At 52.0% G+C, this 17,090-nt stretch overlaps 1 protein-coding gene across 1 annotated transcript in view; it reads left to right on the top strand.

Moving 5' to 3' along the window:
* The window catches only part of RNF17 (ring finger protein 17), a 231,571-nt gene that overhangs the window by 213,062 nt on the left and 1,419 nt on the right, over positions 1-17,090 (top strand). The window contains exons 37-39 of the mRNA XM_067562728.1: positions 7,627-7,762; positions 8,225-8,414; positions 10,987-11,090. Of these exons, the coding sequence (XP_067418829.1) occupies positions 7,627-7,762; positions 8,225-8,414; positions 10,987-11,085 (425 nt within the window). The 3' untranslated portion in view covers positions 11,086-11,090. The remainder of the gene's footprint in view (positions 1-7,626; positions 7,763-8,224; positions 8,415-10,986; positions 11,091-17,090) is intronic.

The raw sequence follows: 17,090 nt of genomic DNA on the forward strand, positions 1-17,090 counted from the left end.
ACTGACATCCCAGCTCCTTCTACTTCTCTTCTCCCTAGCGGTAAGTGTGAATGTCAAAAAATTGACTTTGCACCCTACACTATCACCGGAGTTCATTGAAGCATGCATCAATGTGACTGCCGCATATGCTTACCTGCTGAAAGACAGGTTCTGGAGCTACTGGACCTGATCGCGTCAGTGACATCGAACCCCTTGGTCTCAGCCAGAACTTCTTTTCCCTCCTTGGCCGCATAACAGCGTGCACATATGTCACAGCCTTTGCTTGCCTGTGCTTCCACTGTCTACAGCTATGGCTGCAAGGAGTCTTCTCCCCCCAGGCATCAACTCATGGACACAGTACTCACCATCCCACGAGAGGTCATCTCCTCCCTATGATGGTGGACAGACCCTCTCCAAGTCTGCTCCAGGATGCCCTTCCTCCCATCCCCACAGAGCATGACAATCATAACAGATGCGTCACTCGCAGTTGGGGAGCCCACATTAGAGATGACATGACACAAGGAACTTGGACTGCTCAAGAAGCCAGGATGCACGTTAACATCTTGGAACTTCGGGCGGTACACGAGGCAGCCCATGTGTTTTTACTGTCCATTCTAGTCATGGTCTCGTCCTGTTGGACAACACCATTACCGTTTACTACATAAATAAGCAAGGAGGAGCAAGGTCCCCAGCGCTGTGCACCTCTGAAAATGGTGCATTGCCCACTGTATCCTCTTGTCAGCAGCCTACCAACCATGGACCCAGAATGTGAATGCCAATGCCCTTAGCAGGAACTTTTCAACCAACCACAAATGGGGACTGCACGACATGGTAATCATGGACATTTTTGGTCAATTGGTAACTCCGGACAGCAACCTCTTTGCATCTCACATCAATACCAAGTGCATTTAGTACTGCTTAGGGGGAAGACTCAGTGCCCATTCACAGGGCAACACCCTGGTCAGACTGGATTAACTATGCTGTCTCTCACCTACTGCTTTTGCCATGCATCCTTCACAAACTTCAATGGGAGAGGACAATTGCTCCATTCTGGCCTTGCCAATTCTGGTTTCCTGTGCTTCTCCACATGTTGAAACATCCTCCACTCCTTCTCCAGATGTTTCCGGAACTGCTCACACAACACAACAGCAGACTCGGACATCTCAATCCACAGACGCTTCACCTGAAAGCTTGGTTTTCACCTGAGCATGTTTGTCAGCAGTATGAGATGTCCTCTCCAGTAGCAGGAAGGACTCCATGAGATGATCCTACCAAGCTAAATGGGCACATATCACTTCCTGGTTCCAACAGGAAGGTCTTACCCTTGAGACTGTTGGCATCCCAGTGCTTTTAGACTATTTCCTCTATCTGAAGGCCACAGGACTCACTCTCAACTCCATCAGGGTGCCCGCAGCAGCTATTAGTGCTTTCCACCCTTTGGTGGAGGGACATTTGGTTTTTACCCATCTTTTGCCTGATTCTGGAAGGGACTTGTATGTAAATACCTGCCCATTCAGCCTATCGCTCCTCAGTGGAACTTAAGCCTATTCCTTACTTCATTAATTAACTCTCTCTTTGACCTCTGGCCTCCTGTTCCCTTTCTCTTCTTTCCATGAAGGTCACCTTCCTGGTTGCTATCACCTCTGCAAGAAAGGTTGGCAAACTGGGAGCCATGATGGCAAATGCCCCTTTTACTACATTCCATAAGTACACAGTTTTGCTATGCTTGCATCCCAAATTTCAACCAAAAATGGTTTGCTGTCTCCACTTCAACCAACCCATAGATTTGCCAACTTTCTTTCCCAAACCACATGCCTCAAATGAGGAATGGTGGCTTCGCTCCCTCGATGTCCATGGGACCCTGGCCTTTTACCTACAAAGAACAAAGCCCTTCTGTAAGTCTAAACTATTCATTGTCATAGCAGAGAGAATTAAAGGGCAGGCCATCTCCACGCAAAGAATCTCAAAGTGGGTCTCAGGGTTCAGTACGCTCTGCTATCAGTTATTGGGATGGTCCCCACCAGATGGGATATGGGCCCCTTCCACGAGACCACAAGCATCAACTACTACTGCACTCCATAATGTGCCCCTTGCAAACATACGTTGTAAGGCAGCCATGTGGAGTTTGGTGTACATCTTTTCTTCTCATTATACTCTAGTGCATGATTCTGCAACAGACGCCTCTTTTGGCACAGTGGTCCTCCATTCCACAGTTGCGTCATTCCCTCATTCTCTTCTCCTAGCTAGGTACTGCTTGTTAATCACCCTCAGTGGAATAGCGAACATCACTTGAAGAAAAAGGGAAGATTACTTACCTGTACCTGGGAGGTTCTTTGAGATGTATATCTATCTGTATTCCAATCTCACCCTCCTTCCCCTCTGCTGTGGATCTGGTAGATCTGCAGTGGAGATGCTACTAAAGACATGGTCGGTCTACCCCTTATCGCCTTGGGCAAAACCACGAGGTAATGCAGGGGCGCATGCACGGACTGATGGACGCCACTACTCCGGCTCCAGCTCCAACATGGCATACGTACATAACCCTCAGTTGAATACAGATAGGACTGCACCTCTCAAAGAACCTCCAGTTACAGATAAGTAGCCTCCCCTTCCATTGGAAACAGTCACCATGGATGCCTCCAATGGAAGATAAGGAACCTGAACCTGTGGAACTCACTGAGGTTTGCAGGGGGGTTGTCCCAGGACCAAGCAGCGGACTTTGCCACGGTACTGGAGGAGGGCACCATGGTGGCAGCAGCAGCTTTACAGACTGCCAGCGATGCGGTGGACACTGCCAGCAGCACCGTGGCCACCGCGATATCCATGCGCCGGTGCTCATGGCTGCAGTCTTCAGGGCTATCCCAGGAGGTGCAGCAATCCATCCAAGACCTGCCCTTTGATGGGGAAGGCCTTTTCTCTGACAGGACAGATGAGAAGCTCCACACCCTGAAAGACTCAAGGGCGACCCTCCGCTCTTTGGGCCTTTACACCCCCCAGGCCTCAAGGCTCCAATCTCGGCCGCAGTCCCAACACCAGGCCCAACCACCCCCTAGGCGGTCACCCAGACCGTCTCAGCCCTATAGGGGCCGCTGTGACAAAAACGGGGTTTGGGTGCCGAGATTGCTTGGGGTCTTCCGCGGCCTCCCAGCAAGGGCCCTCTAAGGGGCCCAATTCCAAGAAGCCATTTTGAGGGTGCGCCCGAGGGTGGCACCAATACCCTTCTCCTGGATCCAAACCTCCTGTTTGCGGAGAAGCTCAGGCCCTACTACACCGAGTGGCAAGCTATTACATCAGACCGTTGGGTCCTCGGTGTAGTCCTCAGGGGATATGCCCTCCAATTTACAGTTTTCCCCCCAGATTTCCCCCCCACCCCGTCCCTCTTCAGGGACCCCTCTCACAAGCAACTCCTTCTGCAGGAGGTCGACTCCCTTCTCCTCCTTGGGGCGGTGGAAGCGGTTCCTCCACAAGAAATAGGGAGGGGATTTTACTCCAGGTATTTTCTCATCCCCAAAGCAAAAGGGGGCCTGAGACCCATATTAGATCTCTGCCGGCTGAACAAGTTTATCAGGCATCTCAGGTTTCGCATGGTCTCCCTAGCCTCTGTTATCTCTGCTCTGGACCCAGGAGATTGGTATGCTGCCCTCGACCTGAAGGATGCATACTTTCATATTTCCATCCTTCCCTGCCACAGGCGCTTTCTCAGGTTTATGATAGCTGGCTGCCACTACCAGTTCTCATCCCTGCCCTTTGGCTTCTTGTCCACCCCCAGGGTCTTTACAAAATGCATGGTGGTGGTGGCGGCCCACTTGCGCTGCAGAGGGGTGAAGATATTCCCCTACCTGGATGACTGGCTGATCCGGGGCAGATCCAGGGCCCGCGTTCAGAACGGCCTAGCCCCCTCACATGCATGACATGCAGCAGACTGGGGCTGCTCATAAACGAGCAGAAGTCCACTCTCACCCCAGTGCAGCGCGTAGATTTCAACAGGGCCACCCTGGACGCTACCCAGGCCAGAGCCTTCCTCCCACAGCCTTGGTTCGAGGCGATGGCCGCCATAATCGCCCACTTACACAGGTCCCCCACGACGACAGCCAGGCACTGCCTGCAGCTGTTGGGACACATGGCAGCATGTACATACGTGGTGAGGCTGGCTTGCCTCAAACTCAGGCCTCTCCAGGCATGGTTGGCCTCAGAGTATGCACCAGCCAGGCATTCCTTGAACAGAGTGGTCATGGTTCCCTCACAGGTTCTGACCCCCCTGAACTGGTGGAGGATCCCCAGGGAGGTACTGAGAGGGGTTCCATTCCGGGATCTGGCTCCATCTGTCACCCTGATCACGGACACTTCAGATGTGGGCTGGGGGACCCACATCAGCATCGACCTGAGCACCCAGGGGCTCTGGTCAGAGGAGGAAAAGAGCCTCCATATCAACGTCCAGGAGCTCAGGGTAGTACGGCTGGCCTGCAAAGTGTTTCTCAGGTTCCTGAAGGGCAGAATGGTGCAGGTCCTCACAGACAACACAGCGGCCATGTTCTATGTGAACAGGCGGGGGGAACGTGCTCCTCGGCCCTTTGCCAGCAGGCCATTCGACTTTGGGACTTTGCAGTGAGACACAACTTCCATATATCTGTCTCTCACCTCCCGGGTGTCAGGAACGACGAGGCAGACCGCCTCAGCAGGTCATTTCTACCCCGACACGACTGGTCACTACACCCGAAGGTGATAACTTTTATTCCGCTAGTGAGGTGTTCCCCAACTAGACCTGTTCGCGTTGTCCTGGAACAGGAAGTGCCCGAGGTTCTGCTTGCTCCGGGGTCGTGAGCTGGGCTCCATCTCCGATGTGTTCCTCATAGACTGGATGGGGGCCTTCATGTGTGTGTTTCCCCCCATTCCGCTGCTCCCCAAAGTCCTCTTGAAAATCAAGAGGGACAAAAGCGGACCTGATATTGATCACCCCAGCCTGGCCGAGACAGCATTGGTTCAGCATGTTGCTGGACCTGTCCATCGCCCCGCCAGTGCCGCTCCCGAAGCGTTACGATCTGCTCTCCCAGGACTAGGGTCACCTGCTGCACCCGGACCTGGACTTCCTCCATCTGATGGCCTGGAGACTCTGTGGCTGACGGAGGGAGAGAGAGCCTGCTCGACGCAGGTCCAACAGATTCTGCTAGGCAGCAGAAAACCTTCCATTCAGGTTGTGTACCGGACCAAGTGGAAGCAGTTTATCTGTTGGGCAGAGTCCCGGGGCATCCCACTTAGCTGCTCACTTATACAGGCGATCCTGGAGTATCTGATCCACCTGACACTACAGGGTTTAGCGCTGGCATCCCTGAGGGTGCACCTAGCGGCCATCTCGACCTTCCACCAGCCTATGGAGGGGTGGTTATTGTTTTCCCATCCTATGTCAGTGAGGTTCCTCAAAGGGGTGGAGAGGCTATACCCGCAGGTCCGTGACCCGGTGCCTCCCTGGGACTTGAACCTGATCCTCGCCAGACTAACGGGACCCCCTTTCGAGCCCATGGCTACCTGCCCGCTGCTCGTCCTCTTGTGGAAGGTAGCTTTCCTGGTGGCCATTACATCGGCTAGGAGGGTCTCCAAGATAAGAGCTTTAACCTCAGAGCCTCCCTACACCGAGTTTTATAAAGACAAGGTGTGGCTGAGACCCCACCTGGCCTTCCTGCCCAAGGTGGTGTCCCAGTTCCATTATAACCAGGATATCTTCCTCCCCGTGTTCTTTCCAAAACCACATGGGTCGGAGGAGGAGGAGAAGAGATTGCACTCGCTGGACGTGAGACGAGCCCTGGCCTACTATATTGAGAGGATGCGGCCGTTCCGGAAGTCTACGCAGCTGTTCGTGGCGGTGGCAGACCGGATGAAGGGCTCACCTGTCTCCACCCAACGTGCCTCCACCTGGAACACCACCTGCATCAGATGCTGCTACGATCAGGCGAAGGTACCGCTTCCAGGAGCTGTGCCAGCGCACTCAACCAGAGCCCAAGCCTCGTCGGCAGCCTTCGTGGAACGAGTGCCCCTGCAGGACATCTGCAAAGCAGCCACCTGGTCGTCGGTCCACACCTTTACATCCCACTACGCCATCGTGCAGCAGGCGAGAGAGGTCGTGGGTTTTGGCAGGGCCATGCTGATGAGAGCAGCTCACCGATGACTCCTACCCACCTCCAAGGTATTCCTTTTTAATCACCTATATTGGAATGGATATGAGCAATCACTCGAAGTAGAAAACAAGGTTACTTACTAGTAACTGTTGTTCTTCAAGATGTGTTGCTCATATCCATTCCACACCCACACTCCGTTCCCGCTGTCAGAGTTGGCAGAAAGAAGGGACTGAGGGCCTACAGGGTCGGCGGTGCCTCATATACCGTGGCATGAGCGCAGTACTCCAGGAGGTGCCTACGCCAACCCTATGGGGTCTGCTAAGGGGAAAAAAGTTCTGGGAACCAGTGCACAGTGGCGTGCACTCACCTATATTGGAATGGACATGAGCAATGCATCTCAAAGAACAACAGTTACTGGTAAGTAACCTTTTTTTTTTGTGAAAAAGGGAGACAAGCACATGATAGAAGCCGAAGCAAGAGCAGCAGCAGAGGTTCCAGCAAAACACAGAAGCCGAAAATATGATGAAGCTTATTTTGAACTGGTCTTTACATGGAGCAGGTCCGGTGATGATACACCAAGGCCTCAATGTGTTGTATGTAATGAAGTACTGGCAAATGACAGTATGTGGCCCTGCAAGCTACACCAGCATCTCTAAACAAGACTACCTTAGTATCTAAACCTGTAGAGTTTTTTTCAGAGGAGTTAAAAGGACAAAAAATGTTGTTGAAGTGTGCAGCATTACTAATATGAAGGCTACTGAAGCTTCTTACCCTGTGTCTTTGCGCATTGCCAAAGCTCTTAAGCTGCACAACATAGGTGAGAAACTACTACTTCCAGCTGCAAAGGCTATGTGCGCAATGATTATAGGAGAGAAAGCAGCATCACAGCTGGACGTGATCCCACATTCTAACAACACAGTTTCATACTTTGTTGTGAAGATGGCCACTGATTTAAAAGAGCAGCTCTAGAAAATGTTCATCGGAGCACATTATTCAGTTCAGATAGATGAAGTCTACCAATATATCAAATGCTGTACATCTACTGGTTTATATTTGCTTTGCTACAGCAACAGAATTAAAACAGGAATTTCTGTTTTGCCATTGACTTCCAACGTGAGAAACTGGTGAAGAGCTTCATTTTAAAAGCTCTCGCCTTCAGAATATTAGGAATGCAGAAGGGAGGAGCAGAAGGGGTGCGCACATGAGTGCACCACAGTTCCACAGTCTCACCTGCTCCTGCCTGTGCATCCCATGATTTAGTTATGCAGAGTCCATCTCAAAGAATTCCAGTTACAGGTAAGTAACCTTCATTTACTATAAGGTAAGTAACCATTCCTTTCTAAATTAGTTTAATTATTTTCCAGTTACTGTGGGTTTTTTTTTTTTTTTTTTAATTATGATGGATACCATTTTTTAAAAAAAACATGAATTAGAGGACAGAAAGTAAAACTTGATGGTATAATACAACTTGCTTTACAGCTCAGATAGAGTGTGGTAAATGTTGGATTAAATAGCATGCTTTTTTCCCTTCTTACAGAAATGCCTTGCCTTGCAGAATACAGTGATGGCTTGTGGTATAGAGCAAAACTGCTCTGTATTGAAGAGTTTAACCCTGTTAGTATTTTGATTCAATTTGTTGACTATGGGTCAACTAAAAAATTACCAACAAGCAGGTAAACATGTTCAGTTTTTTAAGCTTCTGTTTATCATGATCTAGTTTTTTTTTCCTTTTTTTGGGGGGTGGGGGCGGGGGCGGTTGTTTTTAAAAGTTGGGTTGCATCTGTACTTCTAAACTGTTCTGTCTGCCTTAAGCACTTTATAAGGCCTGCCCCCATTCTTTAGTATCCGAGCACCTCCTTCACAACTCCCCTGTGAGGTAGGCCAATACTGTTATCCCCATTTTACAGATGGGGAACTAATGCTCAGAGAGGCTAGGTGATTTGCCTGAGGTCACACAGGAAGTCTGTGGTGGCAGAGCACGGACTTGGACCCAGGTCTCCCAAATCCTAGCTAGTTCCCTAATCATTGACCCGTCCTTCCTATCGTTCATCAACATGTTTTTAGTTCTAGGTATTGATTAATTATTGTACTGTTGTCTTGCATATTTTTAAACAAGGATTTTCATGTTGATTTAGATTACGTCAGATTCCTTCCCAATTTATGCAATATCCTGCTCAGGCAGTAAGAGTGTTGTTAGCTGGATTTAAACCTCCTTTACATGATACAGAAAAAATGAGAATTCCATATTGCCCTGAATGGAGCATGGAAGCATTGTGGGCCATGATAGATTGTCTTCAAGGCAAACAGCTCTATGCTTCCACAGTGGTAAGTTTTTCCTTTTAGCTCCTGCCCAACATGAGTTATCTTGGTTTTAACGTTTTCAGTGGAATGTCTGAACATTATACAAAGTTTGTTGTGAACCTTGTTCTTTAAAAAAAAAATTGAACTCGTAAACACTTTAATATTGTGATGCTTCTGAAAAAGGCAGAGGATGGAGTGTACGGGAACTTTCTTCACCGTATTACAGACAAACCACTTCCCAAGCCCTCCTGTCTGCGTGATTTTAATTAGTCTGTTTATTAGTCTTTTATTAGTCTGTTACTAGAAACCAGTGTTCTTGCTTTTTTGCTTCTCCTTTTCATTTGGGTTAATGGTATCCGGTGCCCAAAATAAACATTAGGTCTGTAAGTACTAAAAATTTATCACCTCCTTCCTCCATTTAGAATCATAGAATCATAGAATATTAGAGTTGGAAGGGACCTCAGGAGGTCATCTAGTCCAACCCCCTGCTCAAAGCAGGACTAACCTCTGCTATATCATCCCAACCAGGGCTTTGTCAAGCCGCAGCTTAAAAACCTCTAAGGATGGAGATTCCACCACCTCCCTAGGTAACCCATTCCAGTGCTTCACCACCCTCCTAGTAAAAAACTTTTTCCTAATGTCCAACCTAGACCTCCCTCCCTGCAACTTGAGACCGTTGCTCCTTGTTCTGTCATCTGCCACCACCGAGAACAGCCTAGCCCCATCCTCCCTAGAACCCCCTTTCAGGTAGTTAAAGGCCGCTATCAAATCCCCCCTCACTCTTCTCTTTTGCAGACTAAACAAGCCCAGTTCCCTCAGCCTCTCCTCATAAGTCCTGTGCTCCAGCCCCCTAATCATTTTTGTTGCCCTCCGCTGGACTCTCTCCAACTTGTCCACATCCTTTTTGTATTGGGGGGCCCAAAACTGGACACAATATTCTAAATGCGGCCTCACCAATGCCGAATAGAGGGGAATAATCACTTCCCGTGACCTGCTAGCAATGCCCCTCCTAATGCAGCCCAATATGCCATTGGCCTTCTTGCCAACCAGGGCACACTGCTGACTCATATCCAGCTTTTTATCCACTGTTACCCCCAGGACCTTTTCTGCAGAACTGCTGCCCAGCTCGTCGGTCCCCAGTCTATAGCTGTGCATGGGATTCTTTCTTCCTAAGTGGAGGACTCTGCACTTTTCTTTGTTGAACCTCATTAGATTTCTTTTGGCCCAATCCTCCAGTTTGTTTAGGTCCTTCTGTATCCTATCCCTACCTTGCAGGGTATCTACCACTCCCCCCAGCTTAGTGTCGTCCGCAAACTTGCTGAGGGTGCAATCTACCCCATCCTCCAGATCATTAATAAAGATGTTGAACAAAACCGGCCCCAGGACCGACCCCTGGGGAACTCCGCTTGTGACCGGTTGCCAGCTAGACATGGAGCCATTGATCACTACTCCTTGCCTTTCTGCTGCCCCCTAACCTTCCTCCTCATTCTCCTGTTAGGGTATCCAGATATTCAGAGTGAAAATATGGCACACCTATCACAAGGAATTGTAGGGGTTGCTTTGGTGGGAAGGTCAGGGAGGTACACAATAAAATGTAGGTTTATTGAGTGTGTTTGAGCTGTTTCTCCATCAGTCATTTTATTCTCTGTCCCTAACCATTGGATACACTAGCACATACACACTCATGCAGCCCTCCCACGTTATCTTCAGTCTCTTTCCCTCTTGCCTGCCTCCTTTACGTGCCCTCTGCAGCTTTCTCTGTCTTCCAGTTACCTTCAACATGCTTTGGAATTCTACCTGCCGTATTTATTGAAAATTTGTATGCTTTGTAGATCCGAGTTAGAGATGTTTGTAAAATGTTAACATCTGTATAAACACCTTAGTTTAGTTTACTATTTTTAATGTCAAGCTGGCTTTTCTTTAAACAAAGTTCTTATTGGGTATTATATCTAAGGGGTTGCATTAATCACTGGAGGAACCTTACTACAATCGGTTAACAATTTTATGTGGGAATATGCCATTTAATATAAAACAACAAATTTTTATTTCCAAATGGACATTTGTACAGTTGTTATCCTCAGTCTAACATTTACCTAAAAAAATTCCTTCCAAAATATTGTAACTCTCATCATATACGCAAAGTGAAAATGTGTACTGATTTTTGTATAAGTGTAATAGAGATCAGGCTTAGACAGTTCACACTAATATTTTTCACTGTTTTTTGTTCACTTTCAAATGAACAGATCTGATAACTAAGGTGTTTACTTTTTTTAACAAAAATTTAGTATCATTGCCATTTTTTTCTACTTGTGGGATTAAATTAAAAATTCATTTATTTTTGTAACTGTCTTCCCCACCCCGCCCACTTGTTTATCTCATCCACCTGGTGTGTCTAGTCTTTTTAGATTGTAAACTGTTTGGGACAGGGACTGCTATTTTCTCTATACTTGTACAGTATCTAGCATAATAGAATCTCAGCCTGGTTGGCCTTTAGACATCACCACAGTATAGATGTAGAATAATAATTGCAGCATTAAATCAACTCTTACTGCTTGATACAAATCTTATTGTACTTCTGAAAAATTTTGATTTCCAGACTCAATCTCCAGAGCACACTGTGTTTTTGTATGAAGATGAACAATACTTAGTTCACATGAAGCTGATAGAAATGGGATTAGCAGATTTAGATGAGTGATACATGTAAGTACAGTAAACATGAAGCATCAGCTAAGGCAATTATAAAAAAATAAGATTTTAAAAATCTAGTATTTATTAAGCCACGGGCTCAGTTGTTGTTGTGGTCATCTGACCAGAACTAGCGTTCTCTCTTCGAGTGATTGCTCATATGCATTCCAATGTAGGTGTGTGCGCGCCCCGTGCACAGATTCCCGGAACTTTTTTCCCTAGCAAGCCCCGCATGGCCAGCTCAGGCGCCCCCTGGAGTGCCGCGCTCATGTCGCGGTATAAAGGGCGCTGCTGGCTGCGCGGGTCCCCAGTTCCTTCTTTCCGCCTGTGACGGTTACTGGAACTATCGCCTCTTGCTGTGTGCAAGTAGCTCATTCCCTAGTTGTTTGACTGTTTTCAAAGTTTCTTGTTATAGTAGTAGTTATAGAGTTCGTTAGTTTGTAGTTGTAGTGATAAGTTAGAACCCCGGACGGGGTCCTCTTCTGCTGGGAGTCATGCCGGGGTCCACAGGCTTTAAGAACTGTGTCTTGTGTACTAAAGCCTTTCCTATTAGTGACCCGCATGACCGCTGTCTCCGGTGCCTTGGAGAAGAACACCGTCGAGACAAATGTAAGATTTGTAAGTCCTTTAAGCCTCGGACCCAGAAAGAACGAGACGCGAGGCTAAAGGCGATTTTAATGGAGTCGGCGCTCCGTCCAGCTTCCGAGCCGTCCTGGTCTCCGTCGGCACCGAGTGTGTCGTCGGTGCGGAGCGCCCCCCCACCGGCACCGCTTTCGGCACCGCCGCGGGCCTCTAAAGTGGCCAAGAAGACGGCACGGCCTTCGGCCGCACCCAAGATCTCCCTCCGGCCCGCGCAGAGTGGAGGGAGTACGGAGATGCCCCAGCCAAGCGCCGTTGAGATTACTCTGGCACCGGGGTCTCCGCGCGGGCTGCCTCCCCCGACTTCTGGTAGTGGGGGAGTGCACCTGCAAGGGCCATCGACGCCGGAGGCGTTTACTGCGGCATGAGCCCTCATGGCCTTGCCCACGCCTCCGTCCCCCCCTCAGCCGAGGGACAAGGGACCCGCGTCTCGGGGCAAACCCGCGCTGGGTGGTCCCGGTGGTTGGAGACGCTCCCAATCTAAGTCTCCTGCCAGACGGTCACGGAGGGTGGAGAGCGTAGGCTCCCCTCCGAGCTCCGACTCCAGGTCGTCGAGCGACTCGGCACCGCGGCACCTTGGGCGGTCCCGAGTCCGTCGCCGGAGCCGCAGATCCAGCTCCGATTTGAGCGGGGACCGGGATTCGGGCTCACGATCTACGGTGCGGAGCCCGTCCCGGCACCGATCGAGGTCACTGTCGGTCGTTTCGAGAGGCAGCGACTCACATCTGGCGGCACCGCTGATCCCGGCACCGACGCCTGCTTCGGCACTGTTGCCGGCTCCGGCACCGGTGCAACCGGCACCGATGATGGCACCGTTGCAACCGGCACCGGTGATGGCACCGGCACCGACCTCGGGACGGCTGGACTCCCCTCAGCATCACCATCGTCGGCACCGCTCTCGGTCTCGAGGGGGCAAGCGGCATCGCAAGTCCTCTCGCCGCAGGGGCAGATCGGGTGCGTCGTCGTCGTCGTCCCCGTCCTCCTCTCATCGCCGGCACCGCAGACGTCGGCACCGGTCCACGTCGTCCTCATCGGACCGCTCCACGCGTCGGCGACATAAGCGACGCACGGGGGGCTCTGGTGACATGAAGGCGGTGCGGCTGCATCAGCCTTCCCTGCAGGCTGCGGGGTGGGCCCAGGGACCTTGGCAGTGGCCGTATTGGGGACCCTGGAATGCCTCTATGCCCCAGGGCTCGGTGTCACTACACTCAGTGGTGGCCCCCCCAGTCCCCCCGGCCCCTAAGGTTCATGAGCAGGGTTCGGAGGACTCGGACCCTGGGGAGGGACCCTCTTCCGCACCCCTACCTTTCTCTTCCTCATCGTCACCGGATGAGGCAGCAGCAAGGGACCGTAAAGGGCCCCTGTTTGACTTCAGGGCCCACCAAGACCTCCTCAAGAGGGCTGCTGAGAACTTGGGCATGGAGTTTAAGCTCATGTCTGAGGAGGAGGACTCCCTCTTTGGGCCCTCGGGCTCTCTGGGACCCTCCCGGGCGACCTTGCCAGTGCATGATAATGTCATGAAGATAGCAAGGAAGCTTTGGCAGACCCCTTCCTCCCTGCCTTCCACCTCCAAGGGGGTGGAACGGAAATATTATGTCCCCAAGGAACCTTTCGAATTTTTGTACAGCCACCCTGCGCCCAGTTCTCTGGTGGTCGATGCGGCCAACCAGAGGGACCGTCAGGGGGTCAGGGTAGCACCCCTAAGGACAAGGAGGGCCGTAAACTGGACTTGTTCGGGAGGAAGATCTACTCTACTGCGGCGCTGCAGTTTTAGCGAACCACCAGGCCTTGTTTGGGAAGTATAATAAGAACCTGTGGGCCTCGATGCAGAGGTTTGCTTCCCAGCTGCCCCCTGACCAGGAGGCGGATTTTTCCACGGTTCTGCATGAGGGATCTGCGGTGGCTACCGCTGCGCTGCAGGCGGCTAGCGACGCGGCGGACACAGCCAGTAGGGCAATGGCCTCGGCGGTGGTGATGCGCCGCTGCTCGTGGCTTCAAGCCTCTGGCCTCACTCAAGAGGTTCAGCAGGCTATCCAGGACTTGCCGTTTGATGGCCTGGGTCTGTTTTCGGAAAAGACAGACGACAAGCTCCACGCTGTCAAGGACTCTCGGGCCACCCTGAAGTCTCTGGGGTTGTATACTCCTCAGGCCTCCAGGCAGCAGTCCAGACCGCAGGCCCAAGGGCAACCACCGCCCCCGCCCAGGCCGGCTCCTCGACCACCCCAGCAGAGGAGGGGTCGTGAGCGCTACCGCGGTCCCAGCAGGGGAGGCCGCCAGGGGTCCTCTGCGAGGGGCCAGCAGGGGCCTGCAAAAGGGGGTAATCAGGCTAATAAACGTTTTTGACCCAGAGCAGGAGGGTAGTACTCTTCCTTCTCTCTGGGATCCTGGTCGGCCGTTTGGGGACAGGCTTCGCCCTTTCCTTTCAGAATGGGAAGCTATCACTACGGACCGCTGGGTCCTGGAGGTGATTGCTAAAGGGTACGCCCTCCAGCTTACAACCTCCCCTCCCAACACCCCCCCAAGGCTGTCCCCCATTGGGGATCCGGCCTCGGTTCAACTCCTGGTGCAGGAGATTGGGTCGCTCCTCACGTTGGGGGCAGTGGAGGAAGTCCCACTGGCCGAAGAGGGCAGGGGCTTTTATTCTAAGTATTTCTTAATCCCCAAGGCGAAGGGAGGCCTTAGGCCCATTCTGGACCTCCGTGGCCTAAATAGATATATTAGGCGAGTTAAGTTTCGTATGGTCTCTCTCGCCACAATCATTCCGGTCCTTGACCCAGGGGATTGGTATGCCGCCCTGGACTTGAAGGATGCATACTTTCACATCTCGATATTACCGGCCCATAGGCGGTTTTTGAGGTTTGTGGTAGCGGGACACCATTATCAGTTTCGGTCCCTACCCTTTGGGCTCTCCTCAGCACCTAGGGTTTTTACTAAGTGCATGGCTGTGGTAGTAGCCCACCTGCGCCGTAAAGGTGTTCAAATCTTCCCCTACCTGGATGACTGGTTAATCAGGGGGAGGTCGAGTGCCCATGTGAGACATAGTCTGTTCCTCACACGCGACTTGTGTGCTAGACTGGGGCTGATTATCAATGAGCAAAAGTCCACACTCACTCCGGTACAATGTATTGAGTTTATTGGAGCCAGGTTAGATGCAGTACAAGCCAGAGCCTTCCTGCCTCAAGCAAGATTTGAGGCGATGGCAGCCATAATATCGGATCTCCACTTGTCCCCCATGACGACAGCCAGGCACTGCCTGCAGCTGTTGGGACATATGGCGGCTTCTACATATGTAGTGAGACTGGCCCGATTGAGGCTTAGACCTCTCCAGGCGTGGTTGAATTCGGTGTATGTACCACACAGGCATTCTCTAACTAGAGTGGTCCTGGTTCCCCCACAGGTGCTGTCGTCCCTCGATTGGTGGAGGGACCCCAGGGAAGTGATGATGGGCGTCCCCTTCAGAGAGTTCGCCCCATCTGTGACGCTCATCACAGACGCATCCGATCGGGGATGGGGAGCCCACATTTCTCACGATCAGGGCACCCAAGGGCTTTGGTCTCTGGAGGAGAGAGCTCTGCACATCAATGTGCGCGAGCTCAGAGCGGTCCGGTTGGCCTGCAAGGCCTTCCTCCCCTTCCTCAGGGGCAGAGTGGTCCAAGTCCTTACGGACAATACGGCAGCCATGTTCTACATGAACAGGCAGGGGGGGGCACGCTCCTCGGCACTTTGCCAGGAAGCCATTCACCTCTGGAACTTCGCGGTGAGACACGGTTTTCATTTATCTGCCTCTCACCGCCCGGGGGTACGAAACAGCGAGGCGGACCGCCTCAGCAGAATTTTTTCTCCCCGCCACGAATGGTCCTTACACCAGGACATAGTGGCTTCCCTTTTCCAACGGTGGGGTTCTCCCCGTCTGGACCTGTTCGCTACAGCGGAGAACAGGAAATGCCCGAGGTTTTGCTCGCTCAGGGGTCGCGAGCCGGGCTCTCTGTCCGATGCCTTTTTGGTTCCCTGGACAGGGGAGTTAATGTATGCTTTTCCCCCTGTCCCGCTCCTGCCCCAAGTCCTCCTAAAAATCAAGAGGGACAGGGCGGACGTTATCCTGATTGCTCCAGCGTGGCCGAGGCAGCATTGGTACAGCGTGCTGCTCGACCTCTCCATCACCGAACCGATTCCGCTACCCAGACGGTGCGACCTGATCTCCCAGGACCATGGGAGATTGTTGCACCCCGACCTGGCCTCCCTCCACCTCACCGCCTGGAGACTTTGTGGCTGACGGAGGGAGAGAGAGCCTGTTCCATGCAGGTTCAACAGGTCCTCCTGGGCAGCAGGAAGCCGTCCACGCAAGTAACATACAAAGCTAAGTGGCGGAGGTTTTCGGGGTGGGCAGAAGCGAGAGGGTTACACCCTAGTATCTCCCCTATACAGGCCATCTTGGAGTACTTACTGCAGCTTAAACTGCAGGGCCTGGCTTTGGCCTCCCTCAAGGTCCACCTAGCAGCCATCTCGGCCTTCCACCAACCCATGGAGGGCCGCTCCCTGTTTTCTCACCCGATGTCGGTGAGGTTCCTTAAGGGGGTGGAGAGGACTTTCCCTCAGGTGCGGGACCCGGTGCCACCCTGGGACCTCAACTTGGTCCTTAACGGGCTGATGGGTCACCCATTCGAGCCCTTGGCTACATGCTCCCTTCTACTCTTGTCATGGAAGGTGGCCTTCCTAGTGGCTATCACCTCGGCCAGAAGGGTCTCCGAACTGAGGGCGTTAACCTCGGAGCCCCCCTACACGGTTTTTTATAAGGATAAGGTCCGGCTGAGGCCTCACCCGGCTTTTATGCCTAAGGTGGTGTCTCAGTTCCACTGTAACCAGGACATTTTCCTTCCTGTGTTCTTTCCAAAACCCCATGGGTCGGAGGAGGAACGGAGGGGACATTCGCTGGACGTCAGGCGAGCCTTGGCCTTCTATCTCGAGAGGACCAAGCCTTTCCGGAAGTCGACACAGCTCTTCGTAGCTGTGGCAGATAGGATGAAGGGCTTGCCTGTCTCCACCCAGCGCATCTCCAAGTGGATTACTGCCTGCATTAAAGCATGCTATGAGCAGGCGGGAGTACCCCTCCCAGGGCCGGTGAGAGCACACTCCACTAGGGCTCAGGCCTCTTCCGCAGCCTTTCTAGAGAGGGTTCCCCTGCAGGACATCTGCAGGGCAGCGACCTGGTCGTCAGTCCATACGTTCACGTCGCATTACGCCATCGTGGAACAAGCGAGGGAAGACGCAGGGTTCGGCAGAGCCGTGCTGTCTAGATCAGGTCACCGATAACTCCTACCCTCCTCCAAGGTACGGCTACGCAATCACCTACATTGGAATGCATATGAGCAATCACTC

Source organism: Emydura macquarii, unplaced genomic scaffold (assembly GCF_026122565.2).
Source record: "Emydura macquarii macquarii isolate MOO-44397 ecotype Brisbane River unplaced genomic scaffold, CSIRO-AGI_Emac_v2 contig_2473, whole genome shotgun sequence".
NCBI lineage: Eukaryota > Metazoa > Chordata > Testudines > Chelidae > Emydura > Emydura macquarii.